The sequence below is a fragment of the Ailuropoda melanoleuca genome, chromosome 4, assembly GCF_002007445.2.
Source record: "Ailuropoda melanoleuca isolate Jingjing chromosome 4, ASM200744v2, whole genome shotgun sequence".
Taxonomy (NCBI): domain Eukaryota; kingdom Metazoa; phylum Chordata; class Mammalia; order Carnivora; family Ursidae; genus Ailuropoda; species Ailuropoda melanoleuca.
In genome coordinates, this window is record NC_048221.1 from 65141976 (window position 1) to 65163126 (window position 21151).

Below are 21151 nucleotides of genomic sequence, written 5' to 3' on the forward strand. Positions count from 1 at the left end.
TTCCTTTTTTAGATCATAAGATAAGTGATTAGCAAATTTTTTGTTATTAATCAGTTTATGTAGAACTTTAGAGCAGTCTACTACATGTATCTCACAAAATTGTAGTAAGTCATTTTGGTCTAAAAATAGTTCATTAACTTGAAATCATGTTCCTTAATTCATTTTCCTCCTTCCATACACACACCCACACACACAGTGAAAAATTAAACTGAAGGTTGCAATCACCAGAAGATAGATCTGAAAGGAAGGCCTCAGGACTCTACAGATGCTCTTCATCTGGCAAAGGTCAAACCGTGCCACTCCCTAAAGAAAATGGCAGTCTTCCCTTTCTTGGGATCACTGGCTCTCTGTGTTCTGAATGACATGGAAGCAAAACACATGGTGTTTCTGTGGAGCCTCCCAGGTCACAGTAACTATTTAAAACTAGAAATCTCATAGAAGGCAAGAAAAAGGACCACCAATTACCCCATGCCTACTCCTGAGACTGGGGTGGGGGGGCCTGGATTTCTGCACAAAAGAAAGTAAATCATCACCATCAGAACACACAAAGTAAGTACCTCAAATGGCATCTCCTCTGAAAGGAAACAATGATTTATAGAGATCAAAATGCACATCAGTTAGTCACATGTTCAAATAAATTTCTCCAGTGAAGACTCTGAAAGGCCATTCGCCAGTCCAAACTCCTCTAAGAACAAAGAAGGATATTACCACGTTGGAACCTGCCCAGCTCATCCACCCCTAACCAGCAATATAAACTGCTAAATTTACCATCTACCATGACCCAAAAAATGAAGGCTAGGAAAAGTTGCTAAGTCACTTTTCTTGACAGCCTTTTAGCAAGAACCACATCCCTATGTATGCCCATCCACTGGTACCAATGCATTCAATCAGTATGTTGAAGGGCCCACTTTGTAACAGACACTGTGCAGGCACTGGAGAGAGGGAGCAGGACAGGAATGCAGAAATCGAAGGCTAGTGACAGAGTCAGGAAAGGACAACCAGCTGCCCCGAGGGTGAAAAAAGATCTCCTGGGTGCATGTAGGGCGGATCTTACAGAGCTAAGGGTGCTGGGAAGCCAGTTTAAAAGAAATCCACACATGAGGAATCATATAGCATACAGGATGAAGCAACAACAATCACAGACCAGCAAAACTACTTTCAAATTTTCTGCGCCTAGACTAAGATACCGATAAAACAAAACAAATTTGTAAGAGAAATCAAGAAAATTCCCTCTTTTCCTGTCAGGCTTAGTATAAATTGGCAACCTCATATCTGAGTTTATCAACAGTGCTCACACACTGTGCATGGATGTTTACACACTGGTGTATGTTCAATAGCTAGGCTTTCTGCTGAATACCTAAGCCTTGAGCTAAAAACTGACACACAAGAGTACTGTAGCCTCTGTTTACAGAATTAATTAGGTTGATCTGTTTGCCTAACTAAACACAGACACAGAGTGGGGGGTACGAACTGACTTTAAAATTTAAGGTTCTCTAAGCCTTGTAATCTTTAAAAGAAAAAACTCAAAATCAACAGGGGAAAAAAAAGAAATGTCTCTTGACTTAAGAGTCCAAAGTAAATAAGGGGTTAATTTGGGGCTTGCTATACAGAGCTCAGATCCCCTTGGTGGTTAATTTTAACTGAAGACAATGACATCCTTAATTCCTTGGGAGAAAAAAAAATCATAAAATCTTAGAGATACATAATTCCGGAGAGGTGTGTGTTTTTAAATGGTATTTGGAACTCTTCAGATATTATAGAAACAAGTGTCAATCCAGAGAATAAGATTTCCCCCCACAAGTGCCAATGCAAGGGCTAGTGAGGTTAACTGGTTACATATTAATTATGTATATAAGCTATAGTATGTATAAATGTATATTATATAAGATAAATACAAGTAATTTAATATGCATACATTTACTATCTACATAAAGGAAAAAGCCCCTACAGTGGTACTATGTAATCTTGCCTCAACCGCCTCGCTAAAAATGTACGGGAGCTGCTAAGAAATGCATCTCAGACACAGCAATCCTTGTGAGATTTGAATCAAACTAAATTCACTCTGTTTGGCCAAAACCTTCATTGCTGTTTTTGCTACCTATTATACCAAAAGAGCCATTTCTTAAACTTAGAATGAAGAAAAGTAGCACATAACCACTGACACTGGACCAGGTGTTTTATAGGTATATACTCAATAAGGCAAAGATACTTTGAATTCACTGATATCTTCAAGTCTACAGAGAATGACATCCTGGGCTCTTCTTGAGTCACTTGTGACTTCTACACCGGGTAAGGACCCTGGGTATTATTCCTTATGCACCAAATAATTTTCATATAGTTGCAGAAGAGAACTACATTCTTAGACCAGATGTTTTGGGTGTTGGTGCTGCCAAGCACACATGGAAACCCTACAGCTGTGTCCATTGATCACAGACATGAGGTCACAGTCCAGCTCAGAACGGGTTGGCAGCCAGCTCTCTTCCTTCCATACAAAGGAAGCAACAGATGCTGAAGATATTATGTAAACAAATACTGAGACTAAACTACCTCAATTAAGCAACTGATGGAAGATTTGAATCAAGTATCACTAGAAAGACAAAGAATCTATCAAAGAAGTTTAAAATAGTACATTATTAGTTTCAAATAGTTATCAGGCTTTCCCTAAGTCATATACTGCTTCCTTTCCCTAACTTCAGTTTTCTTTATATTCAGATAAGTTAAAATAATAAAGATAATGACAAATACCTTGTCACTTGTAGAGCAGCTATCAAGGAAAATGTATTGAGATTAAGTAACCATGTTGTACAATGGCAATTAGTCCCCACCTTGTAAGATCTTGTAGGCCAATGAGAAAAACAACTAAAAATAAAAAGTGCTTCCAGCCGCACAATAGTATGAAGTTACTTAAACTAGCTTGTTCTGCAGTATTTTACAATCTAGAGGCTGCACTGTCCCAAAGAAATAACCACTACTTGAATACAAAGAGTATATACACACTGTTAACAAGCTTAAAGGTAGAAATGTATTGTGAGGCAGAACGTTAAGTTTATGTTTAAGACTGCATAAGAGTAAAGCACTGATCTAAACTGTTTAGGAGAAATCTTCTTAGAATAAATACAAACTTATTTTTAAACTAAATGTAGCCATATAAATAAACACACATGTTCAGCGGGGAGTTCCTTGAGTGATTAGCAGCAATAAGAAATAGCTTTAATCTACAAAAGACTGGAAACACACCAAAAAGTCAACTATAGTGATCTTGTGGGGGGAGGCAGCAGCAGAGGGAAGGGGGCAAGGGCAGTATAAGGAAAAAAAGGTTTTCCATCTTTCAATTTTCTAGATAAGTACATTACTTTCAATGTTAGAAAAGGGCTATTTTATCATTTTAATAATTTTACATATATAGGCACATATGTATATATCTAGAATATATATAAAACTAGAAAAATATACAGTAATACTTTAACAGTAATTAAGCCAAGGTGACAGAATTATGAAATGCTTTTTCACCTTTTTATTTCTCTACATTTTCTCCCTAGATTATCTACATTTCATAAACTAAAAAACAAAAACAATACTCCAGAAGTCACTTAAATTTTTTGTTCCTACTGTTTTATTGAGCTATAATTTGTATACCACAAATGTATATAATGTATATACAATTTATTATAAAATTATAACTTCTAATAAATATAAACTTATACCACTGTCAGTATGCTAAATTTTCTTAGAGGAAGGGGAGGATAAATTTTCATTTTCTTACCATTGAGAAGATAAGCATTACCAATAAAACTAAAAGGCCCCAAAGACCTTGAACTTCTAAGCTAACATGATGACCTCAGCTCTACCTGCAGCAGCATCAGCTGTAAATCTTGCTGTATTCAAACCAGAAGTGGGGCCATAGCCACTAGCTCCATGGGTTAAGAGGGAGATGCAGAGTCCTTGCATCTGTCGGCATGAAGCAAACAACTCCTCTCCATGAGCTCCCAGGCCACAACCCCTAACACACATTGCACCCACACCATATGGCACTCATCTTGAATTATCTCCTACTGGCAAAGTCGGGAGAAATGGACATCTACTCCCCATCCTCCTAGTAGGGAAAATAAAAAGACACAGAGGAAAAGAATTAGAACAGATGGTTGCTAGAAAGGCAGTGGGGCTTATCTTTGAAAATAACTCACTTTGCTGGACTTCACTGTGAAGATACATCTTCGATCACAAATGTTACCACCTTCCTGTCCCTTTTGTCTCTGGACTGACTAAAGGATAAAGGCAGTTACCCTACACACACATACCCCCTACAAAGCACTTACATCAATATAGCAGGACGCGATGTTAGTCTACTTAAACTATCATAAAGAAGTGTCCTGTTAGTTTAAAGCAGGTGAAGGGAAAAGATGAGAAAAGGCTGCTTGAACTATATTAGCAGTATCACTCCAATGTACCAAGTCACACAGAGCACCTGGGCTCAATCATACCATGGTTCTCACAAAGACCCAGAGAGCCTGCTGCTTCACCCTGCAGGCCAAATTTTAATCTCTTCTATCTTAACAGCCTTTTCTTCCTTTCCTCTTTTGAACAAAAACATCTGTGTAGTCATTTTCTTCTTTTTTCTAAACAACTTAGGGAAGAACAAATAACCAGGGAATCTTCTTTAGTTCTAGCCTCAGGGGAAAAAATTCAGCAGCTTCAGTAAGAGGAGACTGGATGTAGCCCAGGAGCATTAAAAGTGAAACAGCGACAAAGAAAGTGTCCACTCTATTCTTATAAGAATACCTCCTCTCACTCACTCAATCACTGGCAAGAAAGGTGATCAACAAGGGGGCTCACGGGAAGGTGATTCACCACCAGGAAATACCACATAATGACACATTTCTATACCCTATACAGTTAATACCGTTACTGTTGCACTCTTAGTTATGACAGAATGTCATACCAAAGACTTCGTTGTTTTAAACATTCTTGTCCTTTAGAAATGAGAAGTAGACCCTGAGAGATCTCTCACCTGAAGATCTGTGAGGGGCCAACGTAGGGAGGGAGCTGGGCAGGGTAGGGTGGGGCAAGAACACAGGCTAGCTTGGAATTTTATGTTTGGTTTCATCTCCCTATCTTGACTTCAACCCAAACCTCCACCACCTTAAGGGAGGTGGGGAGGACATGCTCCAAGTGCAGCAAGGTCAGCAGAAAAGCCAACCAGCCTCACAAACAGGATGAAAATTCGACAACAGTGTGACATCACTCACTGCTAAGGCCCAAACAAGAATCCCCAGGGGCGCGGTATAAAAAATCTCTTTGCTGAAGACTTGTGACAGTGGAAAAAGTTCTGTCTCCAGTGAAGACAAGAGTTCTCAAAGAAGTTCCTAAATAATACTTTATTTCCAGTCATCAAAAGTTAGCAACATTACCCACTCTTTCTCATGGCTCTCGCAGTTAAGACAAATAGTATTAAATTAGTAAAGAGGTTAAATATTTAATCATGCCCAAACATGAGAAATAAAGAAGTGAAGGTGTCCCTATAACATGAACCTCAGCATCTCTTATCTATTAAAGGAGAAGTTCCTACACAGGGTAAATTTCCTTCTATTTCTGCAACAAGTCAATTCAGCACCTACTACGCACAAGATGGTGTTAGGCTGCATGGCCCGCTCTACACCCACTTGAGAGATGTATTCACTTGGAATCACAAGTGAGACACAACAGAATACTAAAAGAAATGGAAATAAATAGACTATCTCTATACGCAGCAATATGAATGGATCTCACAAACATAATGTTAAGTGAAAGAAGCCAGACATAACAGTACCGTATGGTTCCATTTATATCAAGTACAAAACACAAGCAAAAATAATCTCTTGTGTTACAAGTCAGGATACTGGTTATTCTTGCGGGGAGGACTGAAAGGGGGCACAAGGGACACTCCTAGGGAGCTGGCAACGTTCTATTTCTTGATCTAGTTGGTGGGTCATGAGTGGACGTGCTCCCTTTTCGGAAATACACTGAACTTATAATTTATGCCTTTTTCTGTATTCATGCTTCACATACAGACAAGGCAAGTAGACATAGTTACCCTTGAGAAGTGGCTTCTTTCAAACCTCTTCAAACCTGAAAACACATTGTTACAGCACAGGTATATTAAGGAGAAAGAAAAAAGGTATCTGAGAATGTCCAGACATAAAAGACACAAGATAAAGAAAAACTGTCACGGGGTTCTCAGGCCTGGAGAAAAGCCTGCTGGACTTCAGAGTCCCCAGACACTGTGACAGCCATCGGATCACAGATCACATCAGCAGTCCGGGTTCCGAGACAGGTTTCCACCTACTCACGGCTTGCACTCTGTGTCAGAGTGGGAGACCCATGAGCAGCAGGGAGTACAAGGGAGAGATGCCAGCAGATCAATTTCTTTCACCTCACCATGGCTTTGGATAGAAGCTGAACAATTATAATGATCCTAAAGATCACTGAAAACCATTAACACATACTGAATAAATATAATGCCCCAGGTTCAAAGGGACAAATTTGAATCTGTAAAGTGAACAATTAAAACAAACACAAGCTTTGGGGCAGGATTACGGTTATAATGTAATCTAGGCTTTGTCATGCCACATCAGCATGTAGAGTTAAAATCTAGGGGACAGAGTCTCATCTGTGGCACAGCTGAGATGTCATGGGGAGTTAAGACCCTGAGAGAGGGTCTGCCCTTGTGCCAAAGGACAGCTTTCCTACCTGGGGGCAGAGAGAGCCTAGCTTCCTGCACTGCTTCAGGGCCATGGATGGATTAGTGCCACACCCACAATATTGCAGATGTGGAAGCTAAAAACTTAGCCAACCAACTAGCTGCTTCTCTAATCTTGCTTTAGATCATTTCCACTAAAGTCAACACTCTTTTCTATAGGGCAAGTAAAAAGTCAGAATAATTAGAAGATAGGGATTCTGTCACTAGAGATTTCTCACTTTTCTTCTCTGGGATATGATACTGAGCAGAGGGGAGGCAGTGAGGTTTCTCCAATAAACAATTACAGCTTTTATTCTAAAAGCTCTTTTGCTGTCATAGCAACTTAAGACACTGTATGTTCTTACCGTGGATTTTCACTGGACATTGACAGAGAAAACAAGCGATTCCAGTAAGTTTTATTATACAAGCATTTTAGTTTACGCTATGAATTTATATTCAGGGCCTGTGAAAATAATCTCAACTGGAAAGCAGCTATTGGAATTAAATTTAGAAAAACATGGCTGGGGGGCGTTAAGGAGGTCCTTCTAAAAAAAGGTTACCATTTTAAAAGGTGAAGTGTTTCAAATGGAATGGGCACAGGATATTTGAAATCTCCTTTCCAACTGTACTGCTTTGCCATTTTACCACATCTCAAAGGGTATCTCAGCATATGTGATTACAAGATTATTAAAAGTTAATTTTCAAATAGTTTCATAAACAAAAGCACACGTGTTCACACACACACACACAACCATTAACCAACTATATATAACTTCTTTAGACTTTGGGTTTTCATATAGAAAAAGAAAGAAGGGGCACTCTAGTAGATTTCTAACATGTGTCCTAGCACTGACATTATTCATTCATTCAACAAACATTCATGAAATGCCTTCTACATATGCCAGGCACTGAACTGGTGCTTGAGATGATGCATCACTAAAAAAAACCCCAAAAAACGAAGATCCTTGTCGTGATGGAGCTTATATTCCAAGGAGAGAAGGGATGGGTGGAGCAATGGTAGAGGCAGGTGATAATACACCAAGTAGAATAAATAGGCTAGTTATACACTGTGCTACGGAACTAGAAAACATGCAACAAGGTAAGGGCATTGGGCTCGCAAGGTGCCACTGGGCATGAAGGGGAGGGAGTAGGCCATACAGTCATGAAGGAAAGGTCATTCTAGGGGAAGGAACAACAGTAAATGGCAGGTCATCAGGCAGGAGCTCCCTGGCAGGTGGAGGAAGAGTGAGCGGACCTGTGTAGTTGGAGGAGGGCCAGGGGGGAGTAGGAGAGGAGGTCTGAGACAAAACAGGGCAGGAAGCCAATCTGGTAGAGCACCGTCGGCCACTGAAACAGCCTGGCTTTTACTCTGACCTCAGGAAGGAATCAATGAAAGATTCCGATCAGATTTTGTTTCCAAAGGATCACTAGGCTGCTATGCTGAGAAAAGAGGGGTGGACAGGGTGGTGTAGTAGTAGAGCAATAGCAAGAAGGGTCAGATCTGCCTGTGTGATAGTTTCTTACAGACTTACAGACTGTTAGAATTTGTTATGAGTTTCAAATATACAAAAGTAGAGACAACAGTATAACAGACTTTCCTGTACCTATAATCCACATTCCATAGTTATTAATTTATGGCTTACTGCCTCCCACTGTCCATCAATGGCCAAGATTATTTTGACACAAACTGGATATTGTTTGAAGGAAGGGTACACTAACAGGATATCCCAACAAATGAGATGAGTGTTATATGATAGGAAGAGGAGTCACCAAGGACTCCAAGGCTTTTTTGGCCTGAGCAAATAAAAGGTTGGGGATGCCACCAACTGAGAAAGGAAAAGGCTGCAAGTGGAAAGGTTTATGGAGGAAAGACTAGGAACTCACATGACATACGTTGAGTTTGGGCTATTAAACACCCAGTTAGAGAAGCTGAACAGGCAAGTGATAAACAAATGTAGGGTTCAGAGAGTCTAGTCCCAAGACCTGAGAACACTATCCCTAGAAAGTCCTGCTTGCAAAGGTGGCTCTTGGATTTCAGGAGGGTTTCCACCACTCCCAGAACTGGTAAGAGTGGCTCATTGTTCCTAGGTGGTTTGAACAATGTGGTTTATTGTTGAACACCTGCTTTCCTGCTGGGAGTCTGAAATTTTTGGTACATGTCAGGCAGATGTGTTTATGTGACCAGCTCCAAATAAAAAATCTGGGTACCGAGTCTCTGAGCTGCCCTGGCAGACAACGACATTTCACATGTATTTTGACAACTTATTGCTGGAAGAATTAAGCATGTCTTATATGACTCTAATGGGATAGGACTCCTGGAAGGTTGTGCGTAGTTTCCTTTGGACTTCATCCCATGTGCCTTTTCCTTTGCTAATTTTGCTCTGTGTCCTTCCATTGTACTATAAATCACAGCTGAGAATAAAACTACATGTTGAATCCTGTGTACTCCTAGTGAATCATCGAAACTGAATGGTCTTGAGAACCTCTAATACACATCTTTTTCAATAAATTTGCTGGGAATGGAAACAGGAAGGGAGGTATCAAGATGAAAAACAAAACTTTGCACTTATAGCCCAAAAATTTAAAAAAAAAAAAAAAGCTGATGGGGAAAGAAGACAAGATGTTTAAAAGAACAGGGCCCATATTTTAAAACTAGCAATTTAGGTTATGCAGAATGCTGGGTGACTTTTTTATTCAACTATTTACTTAGAAAAATGCCTTTGATTCATGAAGCAATGGAATTAAACTAAGATATTACAGAAGCTGCCTAGAGAGTGCTCATTAACAATTACAAAGAGCATCCGTTCACAGCAAGTTTTGTTTTACCAAGAGATCAAGAATAGCTCCTTCTAGAGCATAATTAATTCTCTATTTCAGCCCAGATCTGAAAATAGTAGGTATTAAAAAGACTAGGTGTTCAGTAATGGTTTCAATGAATGAATTAATGCAACTTCATGAATAGCATTAAAAAACCACCCCTGCAAACCCATGGCTGACATCTGCCATTCCCAGTCCCAAATAAACCAAAACTGCATCTGACCAAAGCGATTAGTACTTTGTCATATTTTTGGTAAGAATGAATGATAATTTTCTCTATTTCTTTTTAATATTTGAAACTACCCACAAAGCAACCGAGAAAACATATGATTATAGAGTACAGTAATACAATAGTATACTAGGACACACCATTAAGATAAGAGCTGCCTCTAATTTATTAAAGGGAATCTACATATACTTTATGTCAATGACCAAAACACTTTTGGAAATTCTCCTTTAAATTGCCAGGACATTCTTCAGAAACAGCAAAGTAAGCTAAGATTCATCCATGTGAAGGGCTCTGTCATAAGCCTGGAGGGGCTATGAGAACCCTAAGAGTTAGCTCTCTACAAAGAGTTTCTAATGTAGTACAGAATAATGGAAGCATGAAATGGATTTGCAGAAACTGGTGGTCATTAGAACAGCACTAGAAAATTGCTCGTAGGACCTGACAAAAGTAGTTGCCAAGGACCAGACAGTGATGCCTATAACCAGAGGGGACAAAGAAGCCACCTGAAGCAGAAGCCTTCAGAGATGAAAGACACAAAAAGGAAGAAGGAGGCCACCTGGGAAAGGTCATGAGTATCTAAGAAGGGGAGAAACAAAAGTAACAAAAGCCGAGGAGTAACAAACACCTTCAGCAGAAGTGGTAAGTTATTTTACCTTAGTGTCTTTAATGGGAAGGAAACAAAGAAACCCTCATTTACTGCGTAAAAAATTAATATGCTAGACACTTAACATCTATTATATAATTTTAATTCTCACAGAAGCCTATGAAGTAAGAATTATTATTCCATCTTACAGATGAGGAAACTGAAGCTTCATTAAACGTAATTCTAAGTCCTAGTCTAACAAAGGGTGTTACTACTGTCTTGGGGTAAAAGCCAGGACAGGCCTATTAAATAAAGAGGCTGACTTTCCAGAGGTTCATAAACTATAAATTCACCTTGAAAAATATTTATAGGCCTCAAATTCACGTTCATAGGAAAGAGGAGAAAAAAGATAAAGCATCTTTATTAGTTCAGTGACAATTCTAAAAACAAAACCAAAAATGTACTGTCTCTTTCTAACCACTAATAATTTTAAAGGACTCTTTTATTTTCTTTTCTTAGAGAGATGAAATTTAAGTGTGAAGAGCTGATCCTACTATTTTTTATGATTAATATATAACATCTATGATTATTTTTAGTATTTTTTATTACAAAGATTGAGAATGCTGTAACACAGGATCATATCTTCACTCCTCAATGGTAACAATATAGTACTATAATTTTCTTGGACAATGAAAACAATACTGCATACTTATTATAAGCTTCTCCAAGTATCCGCCAAAAATACACCATCCTATACAATTCATCAAAGATCTGAGTACCTACAACTTACAAGGCACTGCAACTTGTTACTTGCTACTGTGTTAGAACCCAACTATGGAACACCACTATACTACGCTCCTAAGATGAACTAGGAGATATCATGGTGCAATGAAAGGAAGATTGGGATGCTATTTTGGCAACAAGCTATGAAATTTGGGGCAGATTGACTTTCTGAATATCAACTGTTGTCATCCATAAATAAAACGAAGGCTTTTCCACATGAAAAACATTAAATGTCTGAGGTATATAGCTGACCTAGTTTTAATCTTCCTTTGCTTATTTACTTATTAAATAGATAAGAAGAATTTTGATATTATGTAAAATCCAGTTACATTCTTAAGTTAAAATGAACTAATCCAAAACAGAAATATATTCCATTAATCCAAAACAGAAATATATTCTATCTCTGCCCCCCCAAAAACAAAAGAAAAACCTAATCCTTTAAAAAATTTCACTATCATATCACCAGCAGCATAGTTATTTTTAAAACACTTCCAACAGGTACCTATTTCTTGAGAAGTTTAACCTTTACCCTTCATATTACTTTGGGAAAAGAAGGACAGATAGATTCAGAAGAAAGAGGAGCAAGCTTTAAATCAGAAAATCTTGGAAAGGAGTCCTAGCCTTTGTTCTTTCTTTCTAAAAAGAGGGGATGATGCTATCTGTCTCAAAGTCTGCCGTGTGAATTCAAGCAAGTGCCTGTACCATACCCTATGTGATGGCTGGCACAAGTCCTTAAAAAAACATATTAGTTCACTTCATGCACTCTACGCTTTCCCAGCCAGATCTTCTTTATCACTTTAGATGAATTCTAATATCTAGCAAATTTTTATAAAAAGAAAATATTAGAAATAGCATAATCTTTACTCTGGCTCATTTGTATAAGGTCGTATATTTATCTCATTCTATACCAGGTATTCTCAGTCGGAGTGATATCATCCCCCTCCCCAACAGGGATGAAAGATGGGTTTTGGAGGTGGAGGAAAAAAAATCACTTTTATGTACAGAGCATAAAGATATATATATATTACATGAAGAGATAAACAGATGTTTTAAAATTTCATAAGGAGTGAGTAGGAAAAAATATCTTCAAAGGCTTCTTAGGAAGGTGATAATGAAAATAAGCTGAGAAATACTGCTATTTTTTTGAGGATACAGTGGAATTACTAGTTCTCAAAATCACTGTCATACTTTTTAATTAAAATAAATCAAAATTTAATCCATTTCTTTAAGAGCTTTTCTTCAAGGACTTGTACCAATATTAAAATAATAATAATAATAATAAAAGAGGTACAACTTGTACAACTTGTGATCTTTATCTATAGAAAAGCTTACTAGGAAAATAATCCTAATTAGGAATTGCAATCTAAGATCAAGATCATTGAAATTACCAGTTAGACGTTATCAAAAGTAAGAAAATACCAGATAGGGAAATTTGGCATCCCACAAACTTGACACATCAGTTTCTCTCTCAGTAGCAAAGAGAGAGCAGGTAGTTTGTTAAGAAAGGTAAAAAAGAGAAGACAAGGAAAGAAAGACTATTTGGGGCAGGGGTGGGGGGAGGCGGAGGAGGATGCGCAACTGCTGTCCAAACTGACTGCTGCACATGGTCTCACGGATACACAGCCAGCTTCTCCAGACAACCCTCACTGATGCTATGGTGAGTGGGCCAGAGACATGGAAGGGCAGGGAGAAAGTGCCAGCAGTTGCCTGAAATGGAAGAAGCCAGTACCAAGCTGTAAGGCCTGCAGCATTTAACTGGACTCTGAGGAACAACAGGATGGAACAACAGGTCACACAGTCCACAGAGATCTCTCCCTCCCTTCCTTTTGTTCTTATTTTCAGTCTAGACAAGAACAGCACATTCATTACACTGTGCTCCCTTCCAGCTGAAAAGAGAGAAAATTGTGAAGCCTGACAGGGCCTTGCTTTGTCACTAGAGTAAGTTTGTTTTGCTCCCTATTGTCAGCGCATGAACTCCTTAAGAGCAAGAAATTTGTCCCCCTCCTCTTCCATGGACCCAGCTCAGATGGTGCTCAAACACTGTTCTACTAGATGTGATCTATACTGCTTAGCCCTGGGCCCCTTCTGTGCTTCCTGCCTATCCAGATGATCTAGAGTAAGCTTTTTAAAAACTGTTTATCAAAATACGTATCTTTTTATATAGTTTTGACTCTGAACAATGTAAACGGTTTACACATTTGAAAATTAAATTTAATCTGGAGAAAAAGCAAGCCCTATAAATGACTCAACAGAAACTGAACTGAGCTGCATAACAAATTTATGAACCACGCAGAGAAAGGAATTATTTCAAGTAACTTCTGAGCATAGCATTCTGATTATAAATCCTTAAGAGGTATATACTAAGGACCAAACACTTCAGAGAAGTTTTCAGATATTGGTTTCTATCTATATTTCCCACTAAAAGGAACTAAGGCTCCTGAGAGGTAGAGATTCCATATTCCGGCCACTGAGCACAAATACTTGTGCCAGAAAACACAAAAGTACCTAAAACCAAAGGAGTCCTGTCAAATGGCATGGATTAGGTCCCATGGCCAGATGAGGCACAATTTGATTAAATAAGTAGTAACAGCTTTAATTGATGGGAACACACTGAATACACAGAAATGCCCCTGTCTATAGCAACATCCAGAAAAAAAGAGAGAAGACAAAGAAGGGTGGGAGTAGGTAAGGAAACTCTTCTTTATAGACCAATGCTAATATAGAGGACAGACTCTAAAAGTCAGCATTTAACCAGAATAACTAAATCAGGGAAGGATCACCAAATGAATACCAAAACAGTTAAAAAGTTGTTGGTGAACGGATTATTCACACAGTGCCAAAGTATCACCCTGGAGATTATTTACAAAGTGCGAAGCTAACAGTGCATCCTGAGAGGAGAGCTCTGGCAGCTCCCTCTTAACAAAAGATTGAACATGGGTTCACTAATAGTGAGACAACTAGAAGGGCTGTGCCTCCTGATGTGATGCAACAGGAAGGATCTAATACCACAAATGAGGCTTCTTGTCAACACACACACACACACACATACACACACACACACGATCTAATCAAGAGTCTAATCAAGCCTCCCAACCTAATTTCCAGTTTCCAGGAAACATAGGAGGGAGCGACCAGTTAAAGCACAACACAAGGAAACAGGCACATCAGAATGTGGGATATTCTACAAAACAACTGGCTGGATTCTTCCAAAAGTCAATTTCTTAAAAGAGAAAAGAGGAGAGNTGATCTAGACAAAAACTGAGTCAAAAGATAACCAAATGTAAGGCACAAACCTTGGCACATTTGAGGATATCTGAATATAGACTGAATATCAGGCAAAACTCTGTCAGAATTAATTCTTTTAGTTGGTGTTACGATTACGTGGAATACCATATTTTAAGAGAAGGACACTCATGGTGGTGCCACGACAATACACATGTAACACATACACAAAATGTTAACAAGTGTTGAATCTAACCAAAGGACAGAGCATGTTCATTCCTTCAACAGTTCTGTAATTATGCACATTTTCACAGTAAAGGGTTCGGGGTAAATTATTAAAATAAAAACATAAAATTCTTGGAGATAAATCTTACTCTGAGAGTTTATGGACCCAAGTTGAGAATTACTCATCTAGCTAATTTATCTTCTTACCTTTCAGGGCATTAACTCAAAAGTAATGGGATATCCCAAAATTGTAAGAAACAAACTATCAGTCCCTCATGTTAAGATGCAAGGATTGAAAGGAAGGGGTTTATCAAGAATCCAAATAACCACTTCAATCAAGTTTCCCTGAAAACACATCAAAAACATACATACACACGAGTGCCTATCCAGCTGGGGAAATCTGAACAAGCTCCATGGACTGTATCAGGGCCAAGTGCTGGCGGCCTGCACTGGTCCAAAGCCATGCTGGCAGATGCTGTGTAACGGTGCAGGCTTGTTTGCTATAATCGAACATCGAGTACGGGTCAAATCCTTAACTTGTAAGAGCAACTGTTTGCCCTGCCTGATTTTGGGCAAGGGCCTCCATTATGAAGATGCTACCACTGCAGAAAACTGGGTGTAGGTTACAGGAGACCCCCCTGTATAATTTTCTGCAAGTTCTCTGAATCTATAATTATTCCAAAAACAGAAAACACCACATTATAGATCTCATGTCCTGGTCCTCTCCAGTTTGAACATATCCTTAACCTGCTCCTTAAACCCTTTCCACAACAAATCTGATAAATGACAAGCTTTCTTTAAAAAGAGCTCTTCAAAATCCTAAAGACAGTCAATTCTTAAAACTGTGAAAGTCTGAGAAGAAATACAAAGAGATCTCTATATCTCTTGCAAATAAACGCCTCCCGTCTAGACTCCTCACTTCCCTACATAGTACACCTTTACTTCACCCAGGGTGAAATATGAATTTTCAGTTGGCTCCGTTTTCCAGGATCACAAAATCAAGAACAGAGGTGATAAGGACTCAGTGCAGCCAGCCTAGAGCACATTCATTCAGGGATGCCAACAGCTGACAGCTGGGGAGAAGAGCAGCCACGCCACTGACCTCCCCACGTCTGCTGCTTTTCTGGCCTTCCGAGCCTAAGGAGTAACTAGTAGGCTGGTAAATGCTTTTCAGTTTCACCTAAGAAAGAGGCTCAAGCGTCAGGACACATCTGTGATTTTTCTGAAGAACAAGCATTCACACTTTTTGCTCCTGAGAAGAAACTGAGTAGAATTCAGGAACCATAGAGAATCCTCCACTCATCAACAGGACCACCCCCAACAGCTCCTTCTGCTGGAGCTGAAACCAGAAACATCAGCTGCAAATTTCCCCCATGCCAGCCTGCTCCCTTCTGCTCCCAGATCCCCCTCTAGGCCAATGCCTAAAACTTGACAAGAGCTGGGAGGCCCTTGATGTGAGGGCTAGCAAGGGCATGTTTTCCAGGATGCCAGCTGCACGCTATCCTCTACCCATAATCAGCACTTGCTCTGAGCCCCGACTGTGCCCCAAGCTATAGCACAGAGGTCACTCCGTATAGGGGTCACTGTATGAAAACAGCACACAAGAAACATTATTGAGAGGCCAATATGGTAAACGGCTGATTGGGTTTGTATTTGTTCTGAAGACTGACCATCTGGTTTTCATTTTACCTGAACACACGGGTTTTGCATATTATTTTTAAAGGAGTCCTGAAAATGCATTTGTCCAACATTGCCTGATTTTGCAGGCAAGGAAATACTTTTTGTATACAACTCAACAAAAGAAGAGTACAAAAGCATCTATCACACACATAGTATGTATTTCATAGCTATACTCATAGAAAGATGATTAAAAGTAAATAAACCAAAGCACCAACAGTGGTTCCTGTAACGTGGCAGTATAGAGATTTAATTTTTGAAAATATTTTCCAATATTATACACTTTTTTTAAAAGCAGTGATTATATACTACACAGTTATCATCAGAGCTGGGCTTAAGGGAAGAGGGATGCTCTGGAGAAGACACACCTCATTCAGATTCCATTTCAGATGTGGAAGGGAGCACAGCCTGGTTGGTGACAAAAGCTCTGTCAGCCAGGGAGCACAGGCTGAAGTGAGAAAAGAAATGCAACTCCCAGGGCACCTGGGTGGCTCAGGTGGTTAAGCGACTGACTCTTGATCTGGGCTCAGGTCATGAGATGGAGTTCTGCAGCGGCTCCACACTCAGTGCGGAGTCTGAGATTCTCTCAACCTCTGCTTCCCCCCCCCCACTCACACATGCGCTTGCACTTGCTCTCTTTCTCTCAACCAATCAATAAGATGGAAAGAGAAAAAAAAAAAAAGGAAATGCAACTCTCAGAACTTCCAGGTGCTTCATAAAATTTCAAAGCTTACATTTAAAATGGCGCCCATCGGCTAATAAACAAGTCAGGAAGTATGTTAGTAAATGCCAAAGAACACGGGCTCTAGCTACACCATTTCCCACTGCGGCACCAACACCATGCACAGTGGCAGGAATGGAGGCTTGAGAGGAAGGTGACATCCATCATTCCATTCACAGAGGGCACTTCAGAAATAACTTGACTACTGTATTTAAATCAGTTAAGTTAGAATTTTTGTTTCTTCGCCACTCTCCAAGTTCCCCCTGACTTGCACACCAAGATAGGGTCACTATAAGGCAACAGAATAGTCCATTATCACAGTAGGTTACAAGAATCTTGAGGCCATTCAACCAAGCAATGGGTCCCTTTTCATTATAGTGCCCAGTATTCTCTTTGGCAGAAAAAAAGAGAGCAGCCATCTCATAAAATGTCCCATCTTCAAATATTTGTATAAAGTTTTATCAGTTGTCCCATAGTCCACAGGTAACCATGTTTTCTAATTCTTACTAACATACATACACACTGGAGATGAGCATGTTCTTAGAGACCAAAGGGAGAACAGGACCAAGGAGGAAACCTCTCTAGAATGCTCAACTGCACACCTGAGATCAGTTTAGCCATATTTCCCTAGACCAACCCCAGATTTGGGGAAGACTATGGCTTGATTTAAAGATATCCCAAATAGGGTGCCTGGATGGATCAGTCGGTTAAGTGTCCAACTATTGATTTTGGCTCAGGTCATGATCTCGGGGTCGTGAGATTGAGCCCTTGCTTGAGAGTCTCACCCTCTCCCTCTGCCCCTCTCCTGCCCCCACAAGCACATTTGCGTGCTCTAAGAAAAAGAAAAATAAATTTTAAAAAGATATCCCAGATCCCCATTGCTGCTAGCTAACTCTCTCTAGAATCTGTGATATACGATGGTAAATCTTATTCGTAAGTAGGCAAGTTAGAAGCAACCATGAGAATGAAAAGTAAAATTTCAGATAAAAATAATTTAAAGTACGATGCATTTGTTTCACTACAACCTATGGTTATCTTTAAAAAGTTAAGTATGGACTTCTGCACGTATGTACATGCCCAGGAACATATACACTTACTTTTGTGTGAGTTAATCTCTCCTCTTTCCCATTTAAAGCTACAGAGTAAATCCTCATGTGACCATTTCAAGAACTATTTTTTGCTACTAAATTTTGCCAACAATCTGCTCAGCATTCTAGCAGATGTTTCTGTTTTCAAACCTCTGGGAACTTGGCTGGATCTGTTTTCTTTCCCCATGTTAAAAATAAAAGAAATGGCCCAAATGTGGCCTAATACCCTAGAGAAGCTTTTCCCCACCCCACACCCCTCAATCTCCCTATTCATGTGACCTCCACGTTCCCTTCCCAAATCTTTTCTTTTCCATTAGAGAAGATGTTTCCAATTATGGTCCATTAAGTTGCCAAGGATGACATCACTCAGATTTTTTTTTTTTTTAAAGAAAATGCTACTGATTCCTAGTTACTTGGGGACCATCTGCAACAGTTTAAGCCAACTAGTCTGCTGGACCTTATGAACCCGCCATGTCACAGGAGGGCAATTTGTTCAAGATTGATTCTACGAACAGAACAATACTATTACATTGGGGGTTACAGGGACAGGAGGATCTTGTCTTTTATATAATGATTTCTTTAAAATTATTTGTGACCCAACCTTACCTCAGTGACATCCATAACTTTGATGGCCGCCAGCTGACCTGTTTTAACATGTCGACCCTGAAAAACAGAGAAAAGAAAGATAATTGGCACCACTGTTTTGCATGATCATTAGAACAGAATGGTTGAAGTTTCAATAAATCATCTCTTTTGTACTTCTTCCCAAAACTGATGATGAAATTAATCCCGTGCTCTCTGGTAGAATAATATGGGTTGTAATACCAATGAACCACACTTAATAAACAAAACAAGCAGTAGAGCCAATGAGTTTTGATAAAGTATCAATTCTTTTCTTTCTCAGGTTCAATTTACATATCATTACCTCTCAACCTAAGCAACTTAAATAATATTTTCTTCTATACATCAGGTTGACCGCGTTTTCTTTTTTAACATTCTGCATGAATGAAATGACCCAAAAAAGCCTCTTGATAATTTTCAGAAATGGATAGCAGTCATTTTTCCCTAGTGTACTCTGAAGACCCGTTACTTAATTTTATGAAAGTTATACTGAGGGTCTTCTTTGAAGCTTTCCTGCAGTCCCAAGGTAAGGAAGTTGGAGAATAATTACCCAGAGTAAGTCAGTGTACAGAGAGATACGGATGATGCAGAAAGAGAGAGACCCTTTTTACAGTGATAGTGTAACTCCTGACCTCAGACCTAAAACTCATTATTTCTATCCCTGGGCTTCTCAAACGAACGTGAGGTCAATCTCTCAGTCAGACGAACGGGACTAGATTTAATTCCCGTCAGCCCTGTGTCTCTCCATCCACTCCTTGCAGTGCTCTGCTGGCCATTTCCCAGGCGAGTAACATAGAGCAACCCAGATCTCCTGAGCTTCATCTGCTTCAGGACTTCGTGGACATTGGTCCTTCTTCAACAATTGTAAAACAGAAAGAATGTCCCCATATCTCCCAAGAGCCTGCCTCTTTTGTGGTCTCATGATGAACAGTTATGAACTTTAGAACTTGAAACCTGAGGAAAGCTCTCCATTTAGTCTAGAAAGCTTACCCGGGAACTCAAGTTACATCTAGGACAAAACAACTCCATGAAAATGACACTGTATTACAATTACATCTCAACTATATGAGGTCACAGTGGCATGGAGTCCTGCAATGGCCCAGCAGTTCACAAGTAGGAACTACACAGCAATGTAACATACAGATAACCAGCACAAATAAAATCCATAGGCCAAGAACCTCATCCCAACTCTCACCCACAGATACCACTACCTCCCTCCAAAGTGAACTACCTTCCTGGTCTTCAAAAGTGCTGCCATGTAAGTGGGGGCACCATCTCCCACAACACACAGACCTGCAGTTTAGACAGTCTCAAGTTCTGCCTCTGAGGCAAGCAGGCTTGTCCCACACTGGTCCATCCATGGTCCAAGGAACTGCCTCCTGCCCTGTCAGCTATTTCCCAGCTACCATTCCACAGCATGCTTTTCCAGCATGGCCAGCCTCAGCAGGTCTGAACTGTCCCCTCAACTGTGGCCTCAGTACTCCAACATCACACCTTCCCCAACATCGTCACATGGCCCTGCTGAACAGTCTGGCACTCTTCCTGAATTCACAGCTGAGTAACCCACATCCTGAAAGAAATGCTGCCCTGGATATATGTTACCATACAGAACACAAAATGATCTAAGAAGCCATCCGACATCTACAGAAGCTCCACCTCAGAGATGCCAGAGTGGAATACAACCGTGTGTCAGAAAAGTAGTAATTTATGAACAGTATATGGGCTCCCATAGTTCTGATTCTACTGCCATTTTTACTACCTGTCTAAGATTCAGTATCTTTTGATGATGTTCATTCCTGAATCACTCATTTAAAATATTTGCCTATGGGTGTTCTGGATCTGTAACCTCAGCCTTTTTAAGCTTTGTAACCCCCAGCTCTGTACTAAGCACTGATACCCAGGAAACTGAGCTGTCCTTCATGTCATGGGCATTGGCAGGATCCTAAAGCTACAGGACAGTGACCCAGAGCATGGACTCCACCATCAAGACTGCATCCACACTTTATGTCCTCCACTTGGTAACATACAACAGTGCCTTAGTCTCCTGTCTGTACAAGAGGGGAATAGTGGTGCCCAATTCACAGGTTTATCATAAAGAATAACTACGATGCAAAGAACAGTGCAGTAAATAAAATAATGGTAAATAACATAATAAATATGGTAATAAAATACAACTGGACCTTGTTTTCCTGAATTGTAAGATAGAAAATTAATTTATTAGCATAGGATCAAAACAACTCCCATGACTATGACTGGTTAACACAACCACGAAGCCAAATTAATTATGATTTCTTTAAATCCAAGAGCAAAGAGGAGAACTTAAGAGAACAGAGTATTAAGTAACCTTCCAGTGCTTTCTATATAAGGGACACAAAGATCATCTATCTCCTTAGCAGCCAGGCAGCCCTCAAAACTGGAAACACATACCTGATTACTCTTCCTGTTACTTCCAAATTACTAAAGCAAATTG

At 39.7% G+C, this 21151-nt stretch overlaps 1 protein-coding gene across 17 annotated transcripts in view; it reads right to left on the reverse strand.

Moving 5' to 3' along the window:
- MAP4K4 (mitogen-activated protein kinase kinase kinase kinase 4) overlaps positions 1–21151 on the reverse strand; it is a 186737-nt gene that overhangs the window by 86166 nt on the left and 79420 nt on the right. For all 17 annotated transcript variants that reach the window (XM_034658964.1, XM_034658961.1, XM_034658960.1 and 14 more), the window contains exon 2: positions 18667–18723. In XM_034658964.1, the coding sequence (XP_034514855.1) occupies positions 18667–18681 (15 nt within the window). In that variant the 5' untranslated portion in view covers positions 18682–18723. The remainder of the gene's footprint in view (positions 1–18666; positions 18724–21151) is intronic.